General features: G+C 36.4%; 1 protein-coding gene across 1 annotated transcript in view; it reads left to right on the top strand.

The window, feature by feature from the left end:
* The window catches only part of CLPX (caseinolytic mitochondrial matrix peptidase chaperone subunit X), a 35,038-nt gene extending 15,385 nt beyond the window's left edge, over nt 1–19,653 (top strand). Inside the window, exons 4-14 of the mRNA XM_065872525.1 lie at nt 120–274; nt 2,457–2,616; nt 4,024–4,065; nt 8,219–8,395; nt 8,764–8,928; nt 9,761–9,849; nt 10,824–10,988; nt 14,172–14,471; nt 16,105–16,197; nt 17,698–17,804; nt 19,563–19,653. Of these exons, the coding sequence (XP_065728597.1) occupies nt 120–274; nt 2,457–2,616; nt 4,024–4,065; nt 8,219–8,395; nt 8,764–8,928; nt 9,761–9,849; nt 10,824–10,988; nt 14,172–14,471; nt 16,105–16,197; nt 17,698–17,804; nt 19,563–19,653 (1,544 nt within the window). The remainder of the gene's footprint in view (nt 1–119; nt 275–2,456; nt 2,617–4,023; nt 4,066–8,218; nt 8,396–8,763; nt 8,929–9,760; nt 9,850–10,823; nt 10,989–14,171; nt 14,472–16,104; nt 16,198–17,697; nt 17,805–19,562) is intronic.
* The last annotated feature ends 5,640 nt before the right edge of the window (nt 19,654–25,293 follow it).

Below are 25,293 nucleotides of genomic sequence, written 5' to 3'. Positions count from 1 at the left end.
CTGTTTGTTGTGGCTAGTGGAGTGAACTACAAGCATTTTTGTCAAGTACGTAGGTTTCAATTTCAATGAGTCTTTAAGGTTAAACACTATTTGAATTATTTTTCTCTGTCCTTTTACAGCATCCACCCGCTTTGTGAAGTGTGAAAAATGTCATCATTTTTTTGTTGTGCTATCAGAAGCAGACTCAAAGAAAAGCATAATTAAAGAACCTGAATCAGCAGCAGAAGCTGTAAAATTGGCATTCCAACAGAAACCGCCTCCTCCCCCCAAAAAGGTATAGGTCTTAGTTCAGTCTTATAAGCACTTTATCTTGAAAACATTTCATTGCTCCCCTCCCTCCAGTTTATATTGAATCTTAATACTAGTATCTAAACAAGTGTTATAAGTTCTTAATATGGACTATACCTGGCTAAATTGTTACTGATATTTGATACTTGAAATTCAGGTATGGAATCCATTGCTGTTTTCCCATGTCATGATTACTGTATTCGTAGCAATGAAATATAGTTGATGATTATTAAAGTAGTGTTAATACTGAGTTAATCTAAAATGATATCCTTAAAATAGAGCAGCTGGGGATTTATTTTTGTTAGTTTGGGCCCCTAAATAACACCAGCCTGCAATTTTTCCCCCTTAAGTTAATCTACTTTATGGTAAAACAGCCTCGGGCTAACAGTAGAAGCAAGTAATTTTTTCCTGACCAATGTGCCAGGGCTCTCCTGTATAGCACTGTGACTTTTGTGGTGTGGGCTCTTCCTAGGAGTCTCAGATGGATTGTGATTTGGCCATGTGAGACACAGCAGAGTGTACCACCAGCTTCATTGGGTACTTGGCGTACACTTTCTGAGAAGGAGGAGCCCTGCTCTGGACTGTGTGCCCTCTGTTCTGGCCATATCTCAGATGTTTGCACACTTACATCATTTGTCACCCTCTGCTTCAGTTTAGCTTTCTTCTACTGTTTAGGTACCAGTGCATTTGTCTCTGCAAGTGTGCTATGGCAGGTTTAATAAATCATGGGTATAATTTGTGAGGAATGATGATTTTTAAAAACCGTAATAAAATACATATGGTCAATGACTATAGAATTTGTCATGTAAAAATAAATGAAGTAATGGAAAATATAGCTGTTAAGCTTTATGTTCCCCTCTAATTTGTGTAGACTTCAGACATCTGAGTCAAAGTTCTAGAGAATAAAGTTCTAGAAAATAACTATTTTCAGGAGTTAGTGAACATTAACAGTTAATTTCTGTTTCTAAAAGCTGAAATAATTTATCCCAGGTGCTAAGCTCTTGGCAATATCCAAGTTTCATCTAGAGCTTTAGTTTCTACCAAGAATAAGGCTTTTAGATTGCCATTTAGATAAAAGCATAGCTTTAAAGTTAATATCTAAGAAGAAGCTAAATGTTTATGAGCATTAAAACACATTGATACCGATGGTATAATGGTCTTTGATTATATAATGCCTATTTTGAAAAGGTTAGTTTTATAATATGTTGTCTTTGTGAAGAATATTATTCATATTATTGAGAGAGGTGTAAAAAGGATTTTTAAAAATGATTTACATTCATGATGATAGCTTTAGACCCATGGTGGCAAGTGTAGGTATTCTAATTGACTTTAATATTAACTTTCAAAAATCAGGATCAGTGACATTGTTTATAGAATAGAAACTGGCATAGCACTAGAAGAGTACAGGGATACTTTGTTAAGCTAGAGAACAAAAGAATTGTGTTTTGTTCCTTTTAAGTTTGGGGCCTCTGAATCATTGCTACATAATGTGTCATGCCCCTTGCAATTTGTTTTGTTTTGTTTTTAAACCTAAAGGGAGCAAACATTCATTCATTTGTTTGTTTATTTATTTATTTATGGCTGTGTTGGGTCTTCATTGCTGCGCGTGGTGGGCTTTCTCTAGTTGTGGCGAGCGGGGGCTACTCTTCACTGCGGTGCAGGGGCTTCTCATTTGTGGTGGCTTCTCTTGTTGCGGAGCATGAGCTCTAGGTGCACGGGCTTCAGTAGTTGCAGTGCGCGGGCTCAGTAGTTGCGGAACGCAGGCTTTAGGGCGCGCGGGCTTCAGTAGTTGTGGTGCATGGGCTTAGTTGCTCCGCGGCATGTGGGATCTTCCCGGACCAGGCATTGAACCCATGTCCCCTGCATTGGTAGGCAGATTCTTAACCATTGCGCCACCAGGGAAGTCGTGGCATTTTGTTTTGGATGAGAATCTTTGTTCAAATTTAAAACTGTAAGTAAATGTGCTCAGTATAGGACTTTCCCCTTGGTCCAGTGGTTAAGACTCCATGCTTCCACTGCAGGGGGCACAGGTTCAATCCCTGGTAGGGGAAGTTCCGCGTGCTGCACGGTACAACCAAAAAAAAAAAAAAGTGTGCTCAGTATGTAACTTTAATGTGCATATTTTGTGATAGCTCATAGTAAGTTGTTCATATCTAATCATTTTTCAGATTTATAACTACCTCGACAAGTATGTTGTTGGCCAGTCATTTGCTAAGAAGGTGCTTTCAGTTGCTGTATACAATCATTATAAGAGAATATATAATAATATCCCAGCTAATGTGAGACAGCAAGCAGAAGTTGAGAAGCAGACATCATTAACTCCTAGAGGTTAGTGTTTTGATAATTGACCAAAATAGAGATTACTGTGCTTTAGAGGTAATCCTTATTTGGAACTCTTTGCTTTTGTCTTAAAATACTTTTAGTACACTACAGCATTTTTCAAAATACAGATCACTTCCCATTAGTGGTTCATGAAATCATTTCAGTACATTGCCGACAGCATTTAAAGAAGAGTTAATAAGTGTGAGTAGAAAATACCAGAGTATGTTAACAACTTAAGTGTTATTTCTTAAAACTTTTGTTTTCAGTTATATGTACACGGGTTCTGGTATACAGATTGAGACATCATTTTTGAATTGTAGACTTGACCACAACTATTTCCCCATGACTGGATCATTGCAGTGTTCTCTGTGTGACTCTTGAGTTCTTCTCTTTTGGGTTCAGGATACAGAATTTCATTTGCCTAAGTCAGAGATATATGGAGATGATAAAGCTTACAGAACATTTTGAGCACTCTTTCCTTTTAGTCCCCAGCTACAGAGTGCAAGGTTCAGGGCAAGTTTGTAAGTGATTCAAAGTATAATTCCTATTAATGGTAGATTCTAACGTACCAATATACTGTGTAATGTCAACTTACTGTGGACAATATTGTGTGTGATGTTAATAGAATGATTTTATTTAAAAAACTATGAATAGAGTACAGTGTAAATATTTTAAGGGTCTTTTGTGTGTGTGTGGTTTTTTTTTTGGCCAGGGAGCTGTAATTTCTGATTTGTCCTACAGTGTATCATTTTACATTCTTTTAGTCATCATTTTACAATTTTAGGGAGTTCTGCTAAATACTTTCAGTATTAAATTACTTTTAGTAGCTACTAAATATATGACTGATTGGCTTAATGAAGACAGTTGTTCACTGGTTGAGCTTACTGCAAAATAGTCATGTAGTAGGATCAGTTACTTTTTTAGAAAGTATAAATCATAGTAACTATTGAAAGACTTGGAACCTTCATTTTTATAAGGTCCAAATCGCGTTGTTTAGTCATGGAGCAAAATGATTTTTTCTGATTCCTTCAGTCAACAAATTAATAGTTAAGCTCTTCTAGGTGCTGGAAAAGCAAATGGTTACATGGTATTTATAGTATGAGGGATTTAAACTCTTATTAAAGACCTAAATTATTACTACTCTTTTCTTAAAATAGATAGCAGCTTTGTATTTGACAAATGTGAATATTAGCAACTGGACAGCCATCATTAAGCATCTTTGGGGTTTTTTTAAATGTAGAAAGTAGGTAGCATATAAATTCTTTGATAATGTGAAAAGCTGAAAGGACGTTAATGAACATATTCTTTAAATATATTTGGAAGAGGGCAAGAAGTGGAATACTCCTTGTTTGTTCCCCTAAATTAAACAAATATATAATATTTTCACATTGCCATTTTCATCCTCTTTCTTAGAGTTAGAAATAAGAAGACGGGAGGATGAGTACAGATTTACAAGTAAGTGACCTCTCTTCAGGTCCTCCTCTGTAATCATTCTTCCTTTTGAGATTTACCTCAGTGAAGTTTGTCAGCAGTAGTAATGGTAGACATGTATTTGCTTGTGTATTACTAAGAAAGATATTGTATATTATCTAAGCCTGTTTGTTATACATGGTGTATATAACTTTGGAACAGTTTCGTAGCTAATTTGTGTAGTTTGTAGATGTTGGGTTATTTTAGATATTTGATTTTATCTTTTCTGTTGTGATATTTCTTAAAGCATAATGTAGAGAAATAAAAAGTACTATATGCAGTTTTTCTCTAGATCTGCATATTAACAGAAGTTGTATTTTTAAAAATCTGTAGCTTGAATATTATATCCTTTTTTTAAAAAAACCATACAATTAGAGTTGGTCTGCCTGTAAGTGACAAATTTTAGGGGAGGCAGATTATCTTCCAGGTACTCTTTGCCAGAAACCACACTGTTTATTTTTTGGTGTTTATGAAACTTAGTGTAGACTTGCTAATTATGCATAAGCACCAACTCACTGTTGCGAGCCCTAGACTGCCCCTATGAGCATCAGATGGTCTGATGGAGGGTGTGGAAGGACCTGATAAACCAAAGATAGTGGCCATTCTGATGTCTTGAACCCATTCTTTGGAGGTGGATATAGCTGCCATACAGAGGGAGAAGGTTCCAAAGTTATAAGAAGATTCATGTTGTCACAAAAGACAAAAAACAATAGATAAGCCAGTATGAACATTTTTCACTTAAAAGTTTGATAATTTTTTTTTTTTTTTTGCTGTACGCGGGCCGCTCACTCTTGTGGCCTCTCTGGTTGCGGAGCACAGGCTCCAGACACGCAGGCTCAGCGGCCATGGCTCACGGGCCCAGCCACTCCACGGCATATGGGATCTTCCCAGACTGGGGCACGAACCCGTGTCCCCTGCATCGGCAGGCGGACTCTCAACCACTGCGCCACCAGGGAAGCCCAAAAGTTTGATAATTTTACATTTGCCTTTGAACGAAACAGTGTTATACATCTACTATTTGAAGTGTACTGTATATTCAGGATGAGCTATGAGAACATAACTAGTTTACCAACTCTGGCATGAGATTTATTAAATGTAATAAAATATGCTGTCAATATATATTCATAAATTTGGGCAGGTGGCTGATGAAGCTACTATGAATTGTTAAAGAAAAGTCTATAGTGAGTATTTTGATAAAATATATATGTAGTGATTTTTTAAAAATGTATGTAGTGGGGCTTCCCTGGTGGCGCAGTGGTCGAGAGTCCGCCTGCCGACGCAGGGGACATGGGTTCGTGCCCCGGTCTGGGAAGATCCCACATGCCACGGAGCGGCTAGGCCCGTGTGCCATGGCCGCTGAGCCTGCGCGTCCGGAGCCTGTGCTCCACAACAGGAGAGGCCACAACAGTGAGAGGCCCGCATACCGCAAAAAAAAAAAAAAAAAAAAATTCTTTGATGTTCCTTTGGAAATCACATATTAGAGACCAACATATGTCTTTTTAACATGTTAAGATTGATGCTTTTTTCCTCCATCATTGGAACATAAAGTTTTTCTGAAGTTAAACACGAAATGAAATAGTTGGCTTGCATATAAGGGCTGTGTGTTATACAAATACTTAAACACAAGAAAACGGTAGTACTAATAGTAAATTCTTCCAAAGCACATATAAAACTATCTGCCAGGCACTGTTTTAAGTGTTTTAAATGTATATACTCATTAATCTTCCCCAAACCTATGAGACAGAAACTATTATTTTCACTACCATTTTACATCTAAGAAAATTGAAGCACAGAAATTTTAAGTAGTTTGCCTAGGGCCATATAGCTGATGAGCTGCACACAACTAACTCTTCTAGCCTGCTTGCTCATAGTCCTTGTTATAGAGAGCTGCCTGTGTAATGAGAGATATGTAAGAACAGAGACTTAACTGAAAGAACAGGAGAGTTATCTCAAGTTTACCCTGGGGCATATTTTCATAAATGGAATGACAAACATCATTTGTTCTGTACTATTTAAATTATTCCTTTTTTAAAAATACTTAAATCATAGAGTAAGTTAAATACATGTGTCATATGATTTCACTGTAGTCAGTATGCTTCTTGTGATTTTGTTCAAATTACCTAAATCACCTTTTCCCCATCGGGCAGACCTACTTTTCAGCCAAGCACCTTCTTATATTGTCACAATTCCTAACTAGATTTTGCTGAAATTAAAAAAAAAAACTTTTTTTTTTTGTTTAGTAAGGACAACTATCTAACTGGACTAATATAGACTGCATTTTTTTTGCCTGATGTGAATTGTACTGAGACATAGCATTGTGATTTATTCGCTGATCATTAACCGTCAAATGGAGCACAATTTAATTAAATTCAAATGTTTATTTAATGCCTATTATTTTTGATGACTAGAATAACCCTTTACCAAAGGGTGTGACCCAAAGATAGTTTGAAAGTGACAGCCAGATAGAATAGGACTATAATAATATGTCTGCTGAACATCTGTCTGTTGGTTTGATTAAAATAATAAAGCATTGGGGGCTTCCCTGGTGGCGCAGTAGTTGAGAGTCTGCCTGCTGATGCATGGGACATGGGTTTGTGCCCCGGTCCGGGAAGATCCCACATGCCACGGAGCGGCTGGGCCCGTGAGCCATGGCTGCTGAGCCTGCACGTCTGGAGCCTGTGCTCCACAATGGGAGAGGCCACAACAGTGAGGGGCCCGCGTATCACAAAAAAAAAAAAAATAAATAAATAATAATAAAGCGTTGGAAAATACTGATATTCTTAGAACAACCTAAAAATAAATCCAGAAAATATAAACAAGTATGATATGAGCACATATACCTTAAATGCTGAGAGCCAGGAGCAATATGGATAGTTAAAAATCTGGCTAATTGAAAAGAGTATTGGGATTCTTTCCTTCAGCCAAGAGAGAGTGAGAATAAGATTTTTTTTTTAAGGGATCCAGCTGATAAACTGTTAGTTCGCCAACAATATGATTCCCATATAGTTAAGATTATGTCTCTAATAAAGGAACTGCAGTGATCCAGTTGAGATCCTGTAAAATCAGGAATTCAGATAGGGCCAAGGATAATGAATCTTACCATAGTTGGTTTCTCTGGTAGACTCACAGGATCATTTTTAAATGTGGAAGAGACTGTTTAAAGGTCATATGTCTCAGTATTTTCACTAAGGAAGCAGGCCCAGTAAAGCTAAGTGACTTGCCATGCTCCTACAATAGAACCGAGACTAGAACCCAAGTTTCCTATTTCTCAGTTCAATGTTTTTCCCTTTCTCTACAGCCCTGCTTATTTTCATTTGTACTGAAAAAAATAATATATCTTTGTTTATCTTTCAGAGTGCCTGCAAATTAATTGTGTTTTGTTTTTTGATTTTTTTATTGGCTGTGTTGGGTCTTTGTTGCTGCACGTGGGCTTTCTATAGTTGAGGCAAGCGGGAGCTACTCTTCATTGTGGTGCGTGGCCTCCTCATTGTGATAACTTCTCTTGTTGCGGAACATGGGCTCTAGGCACGCAGGCTTCAGTAGTTGTGGCATGTGGGCTCAGTAGTTGTGGCTCACGGGCTCTAGAACACAAGCTCAGTAGTTGTGGCTCATGGGCTTAGTTGCTCCGTGGCATGTGGGATCTTCCCAGACCAGGGCTCGAACCCATGTCCCCTGCACTGGCAGGTGGATCCTTAACCACTGCGCCACCAGGGAAGCCCTTGTGTTTTGTTCTTAAACACAGGCATAGAAACACAAAGTGTACCTATGACTTGCTCAAGATCATATAGTTATTTAGAGGCAAATAAAGGACCAAAGCTAAAGCTTTCTGACTCCTAGCACTGTTCTCCTATTATACTGCCTTCTTTTCAGTAAAAGTATATTCTTCATACAAGTTTATGTAAATAAGGAAGGTAAAAATAATCCATTTCCTTTGCTTAAGGTTCCCTGAATAATCATTGTGTATTGTACGTTTGTCATTAGATAACTTTGAGGCTTTCTTCCTTTGTAGGTAAGGCAAAATGTCAGAATATTTACATTTTTTCTAAATACGTGATTGGTTTTAGATGTAGGGTTTTATTGGGCATTTTTTCAGGTAAAATCAAATGAAGCTCTAATAATTCCTTTGGCATTTTTTCAGAGTTGCTTCAGATTGCTGGAATTAGTCCACATGGTAATGCTTTAGGAGCATCAATGCAGCAACAAGTAAACCAACAAATACCTCAGGAAAAACGAGGAGGTGAAGTATTGGATTCTTCCCATGATGACATAAAACTTGAAAAGAGTAATATTTTGCTGCTTGGACCAACTGGGTCAGGTAAATAACTTACTGAAAAATCACTACTCATTTAAAAAAAAATAGAATATAAATGATTCTGTAACCTGTGTCTTATGACTGGGGGATTCTCACTCTTAAGAGGAATATCTAAGGCCAATCTTATGGTAGTTATAAAGGGCTTAGAACTGAATTTGAGGCGTTGGTATTGCCCTTTAGGCCAGTCCCTAATATCTTAACAGGAATAATGGAAATAGCGTACCATTATATCTGAGTAATAGTAGAGAAAAGATGTAACACTGATTTTTCTTATTATACATTCTTCACATTTAATTTGTTTTGCATTTTTGTAGAGAAATTGTATGACAACATATTTTTAGTAAATTTTTAGTTACTGTTTCTATTTGTAGGTAAAACTCTTCTGGCACAAACCCTAGCTAAATGCCTTGATGTCCCTTTTGCTATCTGTGACTGTACGACTTTGACTCAGGCTGGATATGTAGGTGAAGATATTGAATCTGTGATTGCCAAACTGCTCCAAGATGCCAATTATAATGTAGAAAAAGCACAACAAGGTATGTTTCAGTGTAGTTTGTCCCCAGATATAGTCTGCTGGGGAAGCAGTCTAATAGCAAGAGAATATAATTTTTATTTTGAGTCAAGGAGTAAAATTCTATAATTATATAAAAGTAGCTATGTTAAACATTTTCTAGCATACTAAGGGCCACAAAGTTTGCTTTGCCTTAATGTTATAATATGGCTACTAGGGTGAAAACAGGATAAATTACTATTCCATTAGATCCTTAATACTATCATTGCTTTTCCTGTTCTGACTTTCCTCTATACTCATAATGCTGGGGTGGGGTAAGGGAGGGGATGAAGACAAGTGCAGGAGAGTGCAAGATGTATATAGAAACAAATTAGGCTATTGACTTAGGGGATGTCATAGATGCTGCATTTCTCTTTTCCCTATCTATCATCTGTCCTTGTTTACACGAAGAGCTTGACAGCTTCCTGTCCAAATTCCTTTAAGACAAGAATATGGATGGGAAAAAATAAGCTAAAATTTTGCTAATACCAGCCCTGTATCCACCTTCTGCTTTCACACTATACCTCTATCTCAGCTTCTCAGAATAAAGAACCTGAAAACATTAGTGGGGTAGATAACTATTGTCATAGAGAATTGGTTATCATACCCAAGTGATATTCTATAGAATAAATTATAAAATGTTTGCACAAAATGATGAGTGGGAAAGCTAGCAGTGTATTTTTATAGTATTAAGCCATTGTATATGTTAAGTATTAAAGATTAAATAACCTTGCTCTCTAGCTACCTAGTCATTTAAAGCTGAGTTATTTTGTGTATATCTTTTTCATATTATAAATAGAATCCTCCTTAAATTATAGGAATTGTCTTTCTGGATGAAGTAGATAAGATTGGCAGTGTGCCAGGCATTCATCAGTTACGGGATGTAGGTGGAGAAGGCGTTCAGCAAGTAAGCAGTTGAATATTTTGTTCAAGTCCACTAAAAGGAAGGGAATACATCAACCTCCCAAATATTGTACGTTTGGTTTCACATTCAATTAGATTCTGTTTTGTTTATTTCTCCCACTCCAAACTCCATATACCATTTAGTTCAGGTCCTAAGAGAAAGCTGTTGGCGATTTTAAATACCAAATTACCTTTGTTAGGAAATTAAAAATATTTTAAAGAAATAAATGAAATTTAATTTTTGTTGGTTTTATTACACAAAGGCCCAGTTAAACATTTCTAGAGGACTCTTGAAGAAAGTTCTAGTTCTGACTAGACATAAATGAACTATGTACATGTATCTTATTCTTTTCACTTAATTAGAAGATAAAATAGAGTTTTATGCCTTATAGAGTCATACTTAAAGTCATAATAATCTATTGGGCAACTTGACCTTTTACTGGTAACTAATTATGACATAAATTACAGGGTAAGGAAAATTGCTTTTGTTTTTTTGACCAAGACATAGACAGGTAGTCACACTTATAAAATGTGCTGGATGATGTTTTTTATGAAGGCATCTCAATATATAGGTATTCTCAAAGTTTAACACTAGGAGTAGAATAGAATTTTAATTTGCTTGAAAGACAAATCTTCAAATATTTTCAAATTTTGAATGTTCCCACCCTGGTTGGATAACATCTTAGCCATAATTCTATCTTTATGTCAGAACTATGTCTTTACCATCAAAAACAACCTCTTGAGTTGACTGTTTCCTGAATGCATCAGGAGTCCTATACCTATTCCAAATAAATTTATGAAAAATTAATGTGATAGTATATTAGATTTTCATGTTAGTTATAGAAATGTGGGAGTTTTCTTCAGTTATGCTCATTGACCATAACCACATATTATTTTCCCCATTGAATCCCATTACCTAAAGTATAATAAATAATACGTTTATATGATGATGCCATAAATCATTTATTCTTTATTTAGGGCTTATTAAAACTACTAGAAGGCACAATAGTCAATGTTCCAGAAAAGAATTCCCGTAAGCTACGTGGAGAAACGGTACAAGTTGATACAACAAACATCCTGTTTGTTGCATCTGGTGCTTTCAATGGTTTGGACAGAATCATCAGCAGGAGAAAAAATGAAAAGGTAAGTTTTTCTGAGTGATTACTAGGAGAGAAAGCATTTGAAGTTAGAGGATGGACCCTCAGTTTCTAATCTCATATCTGCTGGCTGCCAGTTGTGGATTTTTACGAGTTAGGTTTTCTTAGAGTATACCAGAAATATATGCCTAGTTATTTTTAAAATTTCATAGTAGTAGTTTGGAAGATTTCTAAATATCATCTGTATATGGGCATTTTTAAAGTATAACTTGATGATTTCAATTTTATATTTCATCTAAGGAGTTTTTTATTATTTGAGGTAGCTGCTGTATCAATAAAAATTCTACTCATTTCTCTTGCCCAATTCACTGGAGCCCAATAAAGAGCTTGTCTCCATTGCTTCTGCCCATAGAGTCTTCATAGATCACTGCTGACATGCACCAATGGAGGAAAGCAGTTTGGAGGTTGGGGGAAGGGTTGTGATCCCACCTAGTTTTATAGATGTTTCTTAAACATTCTTATAAGCCTTGATTTTAACTGGTACTTATTTTTTCATATCCTCAAAGTTCATGCCCAGTACCTATTTATTGATTGATTATGATAAAATGTAATGTCAGTATAGTGGCAAGAAGCCAGAAAACATGCCTGTTTTCCATGCTTTTGTGTTTTACATAATAGCCACAAATGATACCTTTTATATAATATATTCTACGTAAATGAATATATCATAGATCACCTCTTTGCTGTATTGTTTGCTTTAAGTCTCCTTGGCCTTGCATGTTTAGTAGTTTACTTTAGCTTTTAGTTTAGTAGTAGTAGCTACTAATGTAGTAGTTTAGTAGTAGTAAAAAAAAAAATAATAACGCTGCTAATAAATGGTTGCCTGTGTTAATTCTTTTGCATAGCCTAGATGAGAAACCTCTTGTACAGATACTAACTGAGCCAGGTAGTGCTGTTATTCCTCAATAAGGTTAGATTTTTATTTTTCATATTAGTTAATTTATGTTTTTCTTGCTTTTGAAATTCTGTATAAATTAGCCTAACAAATTAGAAAGATGAAATTATTTCTTTGTGTGTGCGTCCAAACATGCATGCGTTGAGAGAGACAGATGGGGGAGGGTGGGGAAGAGAGAGAGAGAACTTTATATTCAAAATTCTGTAACCAAAGCCAAGGACCATGTTCTTATATTTATTTATAATTCATGCTTCCAAAAAGAATTTGAAGCTAGAAACATTTAGAAAAGAACAATTAAAAGTATTATTAGTAAAGAGATCAGAAACATGTAAAAGGAAGGTTTAGGTCATTTCAACTTAGTGGAAATTAAGTCACTCTGTTTAGCTTTGAACTTCTTAATGAAAAGTAGGGAGAAATCGTGAGCTAGTTTTTATTGCCTGAAAGAGGAAGGGTATGATGTCTTCATGAGAGACAAAGATTAAAAAAGTTTTTCACTTAGATTTTTTTTTTTTTAATTTATTTTGGCTGTGCTGGGTCTTAGTTGCAGCATGCAGGATCTTCGTTGTGGCATGTTTAGTTGCGGCATGCAGGATCTTTAGTTGCAGCATGCGAACTCTTAGTTGTGGCATGCATGTGGGATCTAGTTCCCCAACCAGGGATTGAACCTGGGCCCCCTCCATTGGGAGCGTGGAGTCCTACCCACTGGACCACCAGGGAAGTCCCTGTCACATAGATTTTTAGGAAAAGAAGACAGAGATGTAAGAGAGTCTGCAACAGTGATTTTATAGAGGATTAAACACATCCATTTGGCTACTGTTTTTACCAAACCTCATTGAAAGCCAGGAGTACAATATAAATAATATACCTCTACCTCTACCTCTTTCCTAACCATATGAAACTGCTTGCAGTCTTAAGTTTTATTCCTATTGCCTTTGCTCATGTCCTCCCCACCTCAGTCCAGTTGGCAAATATGTGTTCATTTTTTTTTAACACAATAAACATTTATTTCTTGCTCAAACAAATCCAGAAGTGTATTGGGTGGTAATATGTGTTCATTCTTTAAGACTCAGTCTGTTAAATGATTAGGCAATTCCTCTGTGAAGACTTTCTTGGTCACCTCCTACCCTCTGTCCCCAGTATTTCCTCTTTTCTTTCTTTCCACTGCTGTAGTTTCCTGTACAGTTGTCCTTCATTGCACCTATGATGCTTTAATATCTTCATGTGTTCTCACTGTAAATAAGTCCCTTTAGGTTAGGATAAGGGCTGTCTTCAGGTTTGTATCCTCAGTGTTTTATAATAATGTTAATGCTTAATAAATATATATCCATATATATAATAAATATGAGTATATATATTTGTTACTATATATGCTTATATTGTATATATAATAAATGTTTAATACATGTTTAAGTTATTGAATGAAAGGTATTTTGCTTTCTGATACACTAACTGTCCACATACACAGCTTAGAGTATCAGGAATGGATTTTTAACTTAGCTGTTTTCTCATATATCATGTACTTGTTCTTTTGACAAAAGTTGTATGACATATCAAAATTAAACTTCGGACAGTTGCCTGGAGTATAGTTCTTTTATATTGACTAAAGCAAGATCCATACACCTTAGATAAACAACTTTTTGCAGCAAAGTTACCATTTTTGTTTGATGTCCTTACATGTTCTTTATAAAATCGAAATTATTCTAACTCATAGGATGTTCTAACTCATAGGATGTTCTAACTCATAGGATGCAACCCCAAATCACGATTTTAATAGAATGCTTAGCAATGACTTAAGACACTTGTGGATAATTTTGTTTTAAGTCTGCTTGTTCCATAGGCACTATTCCTGTTTACAGTATTACAAAACTGACTTTGGTTACAAAATAATTACTGTTTCCACAGTTCTTGCACATTTTGGAAGCCACACTAGTCTAGAGGTCTCAGAAAAATCCTGCAACATCATTGTATGAGTTCTAAGGGACTTCCCTTCACAGTTCTTACTTACCTACTTTTACTAGAATTCATTCTTTGAGAGTTGGTTAGGTTCTCAATTCTGAAGGCAGATAGACCTGAGTTTGAATCCTGGCTTTTACCACTAGCAGCAATGAGAGCTTTGGTCAAGGTACTTAACCTCTCTAAGCCTTTTTCTTCATTGTAAAATATAAATGATAATACTTTCCTCTGTTGTGAAGATGGCATGAGATATGCATGTAAAATGCTGAGCACGATGCAGCTTTATTCTGTTATTTATAATACCTGTCTTTTCTTTGGCAGTATCTTGGATTTGGAACACCATCTAATCTGGGAAAAGGCAGAAGGGCTGCAGCTGCTGCAGACCTTGCCAATCGAAGTGGAGAATCGAATACTCACCAAGACATTGAAGAAAAAGATCGTTTATTACGTCATGTGGAAGCCAGAGATCTCATTGAATTTGGCATGATTCCTGAGTTTGTGGGACGGTTGCCTGTGGTAGTTCCTTTGCATAGCCTAGATGAGAAAACACTTGTACAAATACTAACTGAGCCACGTAATGCTGTTATTCCTCAGTACCAGGCCTTATTCAGCATGGATAAGGTTAGATTTTTATTTTTTATACTTACTTAATTTATGGGTTTTTTTTTGTTTTGCTACTGAAACTCTACATATGTTAGCCTAACAAATTAAAAAGTAATACTTAAAAAAAAAAAAAAAAGCAATACTTATCTGGAATACCAGCCTATTCCTCACTAAATATGGATCTAGGAATCAGGGAAGGCACGTTGTGTCATATTAGACACTTAGGAGTTGGCTTTATTTTTTTCTTAATTAAAATTGACATTGTAGCTTAAAGCCCAAGGATATATATATAGAGAAATTGTGCTAGCAGCCTACCCCTAACCCCTCAAGCCAGGCACACAGGATTGTCTTTTCAGCCTTGATATTCTAAATGCTTTCATTGTGACATACTAGGTATACTTTTTTCTAAAGTTAGCTCTCACATCTACTTCTCTGCAGCCAGACACCTGGAGCCATATATCTAATCAGATAGCAAATGTTTGGGTTTTCTGAACGTAGTGTCTCAAAATATCAGTCTCCTTCTCTCCATTGCCATTGTCCCTACCTCAAGTCAGTCTCCTTTATCATTCTTCACCTTGACCCATGCATTTACTTCCTAATTGGTCTCCCTATCTAAAGTCTGTCTCTGACCACCACCACCAAAATATTATCATCTCCCACTTTACTTCCAGAGTGGATCTTTTAAAAATTATTGAACACAGTGTCCAACAAATATTAGATATTAAGTTCTTAATAAGTACTTAATGAATAAACACAAAGCTAATTATTTTACTTCCCTCCTTAAAAATCCTTCAGTGGTCCCCTAGCCTTATTTAGATGCCCCCACTTTGGTGCTCTCTTAGCACCATGTGCAAACACTATGCTGTAAATGCTCTTTTGCTAATTTGTCACCACCCAATACACTTAAGTTTCTGGAGGGCAAAGGTGGTGTCTGATTCATCACTCAGTTTCTAATATATATACACACAGGGGTTCAATAAATGTTGAATAAAGCCCTAGAAAATACACGTTAATGTAGAAAACCTCTTCAAGGACTAAGGACAAACTTGAGATTCATACTGATACCTTCCCATAGGTTAATTCATAGAAACAAGTGCTTTTTGAAGGCAAGGTTCTGAAGCACCATGAGAGATAATTACCTCACTTAAAATTTTACATTTTCTGGATGTAGAAATTAATAAACAAAAGTTGTTTAATACCAAGATTTTATAAAATCTGATGTTCCAAAGTATTTTGATTTGGGGAGGGTATATTAACTTCTCAATAAGTTTTGGAATTTGTGGTAATTTAGAGAGACTTGTCTAAAGTTTTACCTTCGTTCTATAGGATGAGAGGGTTAGTAACACTCTTTAAAATGAATATTTTCCAGAAACTAAGTTATAGTCTAAAAATGCTTTAGTCTGATAGGGGATAGGGTCAGTTAAGACACAAAGATTCTGACCCTGTGTTTCTGAGTATTAGTGAATCAGTGTACTTAACTCTCTGGAACTTATTTCTTTACCAGTAAAGTCAGGGCATTAGTCTCTTTTTGTTCTAAAAAGACCAGTAATGGTGGTAGGTAGTAATAGTTAGTAGATCAAATACTGCATGGTTATAGTAGGAAAATATCATCAAGTATTATCTGAGTTATTTCTTTTGAATATATTTGTAGTGTGAACTGAATGTTACTGAAGATGCTTTGAAAGCTATAGCCAGATTGGCACTAGAACGAAAAACAGGTGCACGAGGCCTCCGGTCCATAATGGTAAGTTGGCATAAATTTACAGAAACTAGATTATTTCTTGGTCTGAATTTTGAGAATATTAAACCTCGATGTTTTCCTCTGGAAATACATCCAGAAAATTGGTCTAATATTTTTTGTGATTTTTTTTTTTTTTGGTCACAGTATATCTTTCTTTTTTCTAAAAAGGAACTTCAGGGTGTTTGCAACAAAGGACATACAGTTAATATGATTAATGAAATAGAGGAAATCAGGATCATGGGAAGGAGAATTGCAGAAAACTCTACATAGGCCTTTTGACTTAAGCTCCAGAGTGCCTTCTCAGAACCATTGAAATCCTCATTGTTGTTTTTTGTTTGAAATTAAGTTGTAGATACTGTGGCATTTTACCCCTAAATTCTTCAGTATGTTATGAACTATTTTTATTTTGTTACAAATCCTAGAGACCCAGCCTACTTTGAGTCACCACCCACCTTCTTCCTTAGAGTTCTCACCCCTACTCCCCCTGGTCTGGCTGTACAGTGGGTTACTACTTCCCTACATGCTCCCAAAGCAAGCACATATTCTGTTCTCTGAGGATTTCACTGCTAAATATTACTTCTCTCATCTCAGTAGGACTTTTTTTTTTTTTTTTTTTTTTTTTTGCGGTACGCGGACCTCTCACTGTTGTGGCCTCTCCCATTGTGGAGCACAGGCTCCAGACGCGCAGGCTCAGCGGCCACAGCTCACGGGCCCAGCCACTCCGCGGCATGTGGGATCTTCCCAGACCGGGGCACGAACCCGTGTCCCCTGCATCGGCAGGCGGACTCTCAACCACTGCGCCACCAGGGAAGCCCTCAGTAGGACTTTTTGATTAGAACTACACATCCATCATAATTTGAGATTTTACTCTTTAATGAAGGCCTGGACTTCAAGTGTTGTGACAGATTTATAAGCATGTAAACTAGAAGAACAGGTGATATAGTTGACATTTTTAGAAAATTTGATGTACTCAACCAGTATTTTCCTTAAGATGGAATATAATCCAGCCCCTACTCATAGGCAAAACTAGTTTTCTTTAGTAAATAACTTTAGATCTACTGCAGCACTTGAGACAAATGCCTGTTTGAAGTCATAGCTTTGTAGAGATGATTTAGGATTAAATCGTTTTCAAATTAAGGATTACTAGTTGACCTCCTTTGGTCATAGAGTATGTCAAGAATGCTTCTGAGTAACACCTGAATCACATACAAAATGAAGGTACAGTCTTTTTGTATGTGCATGGTGACCTAAGTAGGCAGAACTATACAGACAAAAAGCCTTCCCTTATAGAATGACTTCTCTGTGAATTTAGTTAGAAGCTGTTTTAATATGAAGAATATGAAAGCTTTTACATTGACTTTTCAACGTTCAGTTACTGGTGCATAACAGGGACTCCATAATATTTGTTGAGTTGATGAATTCGATTGATAACCTGTAGAATACAAGCATTTTATATGTAACCTCAGTTTTCCATGTAATTCATTACTTTTTTTATCTCTTTAGGAAAAGCTGTTACTAGAACCAATGTTCGAAGTCCCTAATTCTGATATTGTATGTGTGGAGGTTGACAAAGAAGTAGTAGAAGGAAAGAAGGAACCAGGATACATCCGGTAAAGTGTATTGTCAAACTAAAACAGATCTAAAGCTTGAGATAGGCTCTTTATTGCTATGGTTTATTGGTCTGTCATAAAATTATATAAAAATCCTTATAAATCATAAAGTAATCAGTTATCTCAAGTTTTCTGTAGAAAAAATTTCTAATTTTGGTTTATAAAATATTTTGAGTCTTGAAAATTGATCTTCAAAATTAGTCTTCACTTGGGACTTCCCTGGTGGCACAGTGGATGACTTCACGCTCCCAATGCAGGGGGCCCAGGTTAGATCCCTGGTCAGGGAACTAGATCCCACGTGCATGCTGCAACTAAGAGTTCGCATTGCCACAACCAAGGAGCCCACCTACCACAACTAAGACCTGGTGCAACCAAATAAATAAATATTTAAAAAAAAATTAGTCTCCACTCTTTTCTCCTAAAGGAAGAAGTATCAAAAAAATAAAAGTGAAAATGAAAAGACTTAAATGAACTTTGCTGCTAATTCTGTAATTTATGAATTACTTGTTTCATGTCTTTCATAAGACCAAAACTTTAAAAAAATATTTATTTACTTGGCTGTGTCGGGTCTTAGTTGTGGCATGAGGGATCTTTGTTGCGGCATGTGGGATCTTTCATTGTGGTGCAAGGGCTCTTCATTGTGGCGCACAGGCCTCTCTCTAGTTGTGGTCCCGTGGGCTCTGGCTCTCTAGTTGTGGCACACAGCCTCAGTAGTTGCAGTGTGTGGGCTCAGTAGTTGCGGAGCACAGGTTTAGTTGCCCCGCGGCATGTGGAATCTTAGTTCCCAGACCAGGGATTGAACCCGTGTCCCTGCATTGGAAAGTGGATTCTTAAGCACTGGACCACCAGGGAAGACCCACATAAGACCAAAACTTTGACGACATAATTTTTCTCTTAGTTGTATCTTATCAGTTGACAAATTTGACATCTCTTTCACTGCTTTATTTAACTATTCTAGGGGTCAGTAAACTGTCTTGTACAGGGCTAGATTAATACTTCAGGGCCATACAATCTGTATTGCAGCTACTCTGCCCTCATAGCACTAGAGCTACAGTCCATAAATGAATGAGCATGTCTGTGTTCAGATAAATATTTACAAAACAAATGATGGGCTTTATTTGGCCTGCAGGCTGTAGTTTACTGACCCCGATCTATTCAATAAATATTTATTAAACAGTGTTTGACATTAATGTTACCTACATAAAAATTAGATTTCTGTCACAACATATGTTATGTTTTATGCTTATCTTCTAAGGTAACTTATGAGGCAGTTGATTGGTTTTGAACAACCTTTACTTATTCAAAGAGATATAATTCTCATTTTTATTGTTTAATATTAATATATAAAGGAATTGTGGTGGTCTGATCATAATTTTGACTAATTTGAGTCATATTGGTTTGATCAGAAGCTTTCCACTTCTTTACCGTTGACATGCTAAATGTCAAGCATTTTCGTTAATAGATTCTACTTTTTTGCTGGAGGAAAGGCCTTCACGGTTGAAGCCTTGTTGTTGATTTATTTCAGTAAAAAATTTGTTTGGGAAAACTACTTGTAGTTTTTGGTTGTGTGCTCTAAATGTTTCCCATATTTTACCATTAAGCAATCTTAGTATTAGAAGTGCTCTTAATATTTTCCTTCTTTGTTTGTCATTTCTAGCTAAGTGGATTAATTTTTTATTATTCATTTTTTTGAGAAGTTGTGTTTACCCCTAATTCTTATTTAAAAAAACAAAAAGCACTGATGGCTTTTCATTATAGGGCTCCAACGAAAGAATCCTCTGAAGAGGAGTATGACTCTGGAGTTGAAGAAGAAGGATGGCCTCGTCAAGCAGATGCTGCAAACAGCTAAACTGTCAGACTTCTGTATATAAAGTTTTCCTTCTTTTGTTTAGGATCGTAACTGTCTCTACAGTCTGACATTAAAAGCATTGGATCTATCTTGGATATCATACATGGTCAGCTTTTAGGATAAAAATCAGATCATGTATATAATGTAACATCACATTGATTTATACAGACTGACATTACATGGACTTCAATGACACAGTGTTCAGAGACAAAATGTACATTATTTTGGTTTGGTTTTTAAAAAATACGCTTTAAAAAAATGCTTAGGAGTTCTTTTAAGCAATGCAGGTGTTGCAATAACTGTGGATTTTACAATAATGTAACTATAAATGGGAAAATAAATTCTTTAAAATTGAAGATTGGGATGCCATTCTTTAGTTTAGCTTTTTCTACCCATGTTTGTTTCCTGAAAATATTAGAATTTTTTTCATCTTAAAAATTGGAACAGGTAGTTTCCAAGTAGTTAAAGATTTCACGGAGAAAGTACCCTGAAGAACCTTATTTTGATGATTTGTTTAGCTGTATTCTTAGTCTTATCCACTAAGCAATGACACTAAACTTCCCCATTGGACTATAAAAAAAGGCCATTCTCTTGCTGACTTGTCTGATTTATTTGCCATCTTTGGTCCATTTTAGTACCATGAGTGAGCAGATGGAATTGAAGTCTGCCTTAAATCTTCAGGGGAAGACTACATCTAATTCTAAAAGTAGTATTACAGCCATGTGCTGAGCTAAATAAAATATCCTAATACATTTACCTAAAGTACTTAGTTTTTTGTTGTTTTCTGGTGCTGGATATTTGTCTAATTCTTTGGCTTCATAGAATATTAAAGAAAATCTGTGCTATCAGCAGAAGGGAATGTGTTCATACTAAAATATAAGTTATTAACTTTCATTATATAAGAAAACTAAACAGTGGGGGAAATTTGGGGGACTTAACAGTGAAAATTATTTCATTTGATTCCATAAATATTAAAATATTTGTGTACCTTTTAAACTTTTTTCTTTCCCACTATATTGATAGAAGTTCCTATACTGTTCCTTCAGTTCAGCCTCGTTTGAAATTGTTTAAATCAGAGTACCTTTAAACATTTGTTTTCAGTTTTTAGTTTATAAACTCGTGAGTTTTCCTCTTACTGCCCCCGCCCCCATTTTCTTAGGAAAAGAACCCTAAGCTATTAGCAAATTCTACATCTTGTTGATGAAATTGGGTTTTCTGTGATGTAATAAGAGATGTTAGATATCTATTTATGGCTGGGGTAGGACCAGAAATACAGTTTTGCAAAGTGTTTAAGCCTGGTTGCTAGAGTATAGAACAGAAACTGGTATCTTTCTTGGTCTCCCTAGTAATGGTTGAAGTTCTTCTCAGGAAGTCTTTCATATTGTAACTGTTCCTTATCTTTTTCTTACAGCCTCATCATTTTCCTTTTTGTAGAGTGAAAATTGGAGTAGCTACTAAATATATTAAAGGCAGTCCTCCAGAAATGCACTGGGAGACATTTTAGTCACAACAACTTACATTTGGTTTTGAAAGTTAAAGCATAATTGATGTTTTTAAATTAAACACAACTGAGTATAACTACGATTTGTATCTTGAAACTTGTTTTGACATTTGAATAAAACAAAAGGATTAAATGAAAGCCATTGTTGTGGTGTGTCCGTAATGCAGTGCCATTTTTAAAAGGACACAGATATCATGAGTGGCTTTATTCTAGAGACTGTTAATCCTGACAAATTCATATTCCTCTAATAAATTCTCCTAGTTGTAGATTCCACAGACGAAAAGTCTGTTTATGTTAAACATTGATTGAAAATCCTTACTTAAATATCCTGCATGGGCCCCACACTAGGAATACAGACCAAGCTTCCCAAGAAGTTTACTACTCTAGTAGGGGAAGCAAATACAAACATCAGTGCATTATAATAATGGAAGTGAGGTAGGTACCAGGTGTGGCACAAAAGGTGATAGCCCAGATGGATCTGGAAGAACAAGTAGGAATTTTCCAGAAAGGAATAATGAAAAGTAAATCAAAATCTCAGAAATGTGAAACAACTAGGGAGATTTAGGAGTTGAGAAATAGGCAACCAGTACAACTTCATGTTACTACTCTGAGAAGACGATTTAATGTATTTTCTCCCTTCTCCATCTTACTGAAGACTTTGCCTTTCATTGAGAAACCATCAAAAGATGGAACTCATCTTCCCACCATCAAATCTATAAATGTATCTGCTTCAGCACCCAACCTTTCTCTCCAGTTACAGCTGAAGGATTCCTTTTATCAAAACTCAGTCACTCCATGTTATTATGAGGGGATCCCATCATCCCCTCTAATTTCTTAAGGCCTCCGGTTCTTTTGTTAGTATCTCTACTACATTATTGGTCTCCTTCCTTCTGAAACATTCCCAGAAGCATCTAAACAATGCCTAGTATTTCCTGTTCTATAGCAAACCCCCAAGCTTATTTTTCACTTGTCTTTCCAACTACACCGTCAAGTCCACTAGCATGAAGATCATGCCTGTTTCGTTAACTATAACCAGCACATACATGGTGCTTCATATATTTGGTGCTCTGTACATTTTTAAAAAATTATAGAATATCTTGTATGCCAGATTAAGTTGTAATTTTATGCAGAAAGTAGTGGAGAGTTATTAAAAGGGTTTTAAGCATGAGAATTGGACATCAGTAGATATGTGTTTTAGATTGTTGGGAAGGGAAGGTGCTGAGATAAATGGAGGGAGACATGACTAGAGGCCTACTTGTGGACATTTCTCCAGCACTTGCCCTTTATCTCCTACCATCTTTTGGATCAATTTTTTTTTTAACTGGAATATAGTTGATTTACAATGTTGTGCTAGTTTCAGGTGTACAGCAAAGTGAATCAGTTATAAATATATCCACTCTGTTTTAGATTCTTTTCCATATAGGCCATTATAGAGTATTGAGTAGAGTTCCCTGTGCTATACAGTAGGTCCTTATTAGTTTTCTGTTTTACATATAGTAGTGTGTATATATCAATCAGATAAATTCTTACCAACATACAAAACATAACTCTCTTGAACCCACATCCCCTCCACAGTAAACTACAAGTTGATCTTGCTGTTTCCAGTTCCCTTCCAGGCTTTGATTCTGAGTGAGATGAGAAGTTGCCAGAAGGTTTTACATGGAGAAATGACATAATCAGATGTAAGTTTTAAAAGACCACTCTGGTTGTGGTATAACAGAACACACTACAGAGGACCAAGGACTAAATCAGGGGTACTTGGGGCTATTATAATAAGCCTACTAGAAGATGATGGATTGGACTAAGATGATAGCAATGTAAGTGGAAGAGTGGATGGGTAGGTATTTTTGCAAATCTGATGAAAAGTGGTATCCCATGTTCCTCAATGGGAAAACAATATTATAAAGATGTCTGTTATCCCTATGTTAATTTATAAATCTAATATTCCAATAAAATGCCAATAAGTTTTAAAATGAAACTAGGCAAATGGATTCTAAAGTTCACACAAAAAAATAAGAATGGTAAACAAGCAAAATGATAATGCACACTCATAGTGCTTACTCTGTGTCACTCTGTTCATTTAATGCAACAACTCTTATCAACCCTTCTAGATGAAGAAACTTAAGCCCAGAGTGTTTAGGTAGCTTTCCCAAGGTCACACAACTAGTAAGTAACAGCCAGGATTTAACCCCAGGTAGACTGGTTCCAGAGCCTCTCCACCTAACCAACAACTGAAGAATGAGGAAGGACTGCATCTTCTATTTTTAAAATAAACCCGGCTTCCCTGGTGGTGCAGTGGTTGAGAGTCTGCCTGCCGATGCAGGGGACACGGGTTCGTGCCCTGGTCCGGGAAGATCCCACATGCCGCGGAGCGGCTGGGCCTGTGAGCCATGGCCGCAGAGCCTGTGCGTCCGGAGCCTGTGCTCCACAACGGGAGAGGCCACAACAGTGAGAGGCCCGCGGACCGCAAAAAAAAAAAAAAAAATATATATATATATTATAAACCTTTAAATATTTAAGTGTGTACCAGTGCCTCAACAGACCAATGGAAAAGAATGTACAGAAATAGATCCCAAATATATATGGGAATTTAGTATTGGAAAAGGTGATATTTCAAATTAGGAAAAGAATATTTAATAAATGGTATTGACAACAGTATACATCTAGAAAATAAAAAGGTATATCCATACCTTACCTAATAAATTTTAAGATAAAAACTGAAGCCTTTAAATATTATGTACAGTATTACCTAATTACTGAATACATAAAATACAAATAAATATGTAGAATATTACAAAGTTTCTGAGAAATATTAGTGGTCCCTTGGGAAGTGAGGTCAGGCTCATGTTGGTTCTCATGGTACAGAGCTGGACTCTTACCCAAGGGATCATCCATCACTTTACAGCTTTGAAAAGTAAAGCTCTCATCATGTGATACTGGAGCAATTGGACATCCAAAGGGGTGGGGCGGGAGTGGGGGCTCAAACTAAGTCTCAATACCTTATACAGAAATCAACTCAAAATGGATCACAGACTTAAATGTAAACCTAGAAAACTTTGAGAAAAAGCACAGGAGAAAAGTTTTCAGGATCTAGGGCTAAGAGTTCTTAGACTTGACTCCAAAATCATGATCCATAAGAGGAAAAACTGCTAAGTTGGACTTCATCAAAATTAAGAACTTTTGCTCTGAAAAAACAAACATGTTAGGATGAAAGGACAAGATATAAAATGGGGGAAAATATTTGCAAACCACATACAAAGGACTAATATCTAGAATACAAACTCAAATTTCAGCAGTAAAAAAACCAAAAAATCCAGTTAGAAAATGGGCAAAAGACATAATCAGACATTTCAGTGAAGAGGGTATACAGATGGCAGACAAGCATATGAAAAGATATTCAACATAATTAGCCATTAAAGAAGTGCAAATTAAAACCACAATGAAATATCACCACGTATCTATCAGGTTGTCTAAAATAAAAAATAGTAAATACACAAAATGCTGATGAGAGTGCAGGCAAAATGGATGATTCATATATCGCTGGTGGGAATATAAAATGGTACAGCCACTTAGGAAAACAATGTGGCAGTTTCTTTAAAAACGAAACATGTAACTGGTGTATGACCTAGCAATTGCACTCTGGGCATTTACTCCAGAGAAATGATGGTTTGTGTTCACATAATACCTGTATACAAATGTTTATAGTAGCTTTATTCATGATAGCCCCCAAATGGAAAGAACCCAAATATCCTTCAGCAGGTGAATGATTACACAAAGTGTGGTTTCGTTTTATCCACACATTTTTTTTGCACACCTTTATTGCAATAAAAAGGAACACTGGGGGCTTCCCTGGTGGCGCAGTGGTTGAGAGTCCGCCTGCCGATGCAGGGGACACGGGTTCGTGCCCCGGTCCGGGAGGATCCCACATGCCGCGGAGCGGCTGGGCCCGTGAGCCATGGCCGCTGAGCCTGCGCGTCCGGAGCCTGTGCTCCACAACGGGAGAGGCCACAACAGTGAGAGGCCCTGTACCGCAAAAAAAAAAAAAAAAAAAAAAGGAACATTGATGCAAGAACCTGGATGTATCTCTAGAGGATTAGGCTGAGTGAGAAGAGTAAATCCCAAAAGGTTATGTACTGTAT

This window comes from Phocoena phocoena, chromosome 2 (assembly GCF_963924675.1).
Source record: "Phocoena phocoena chromosome 2, mPhoPho1.1, whole genome shotgun sequence".
In the NCBI taxonomy this organism is placed as follows: domain Eukaryota; kingdom Metazoa; phylum Chordata; class Mammalia; order Artiodactyla; family Phocoenidae; genus Phocoena; species Phocoena phocoena.
Note: the sequence above shows the minus strand (reverse complement) of the source record. Positions and strands in the feature narration are given on the sequence as shown.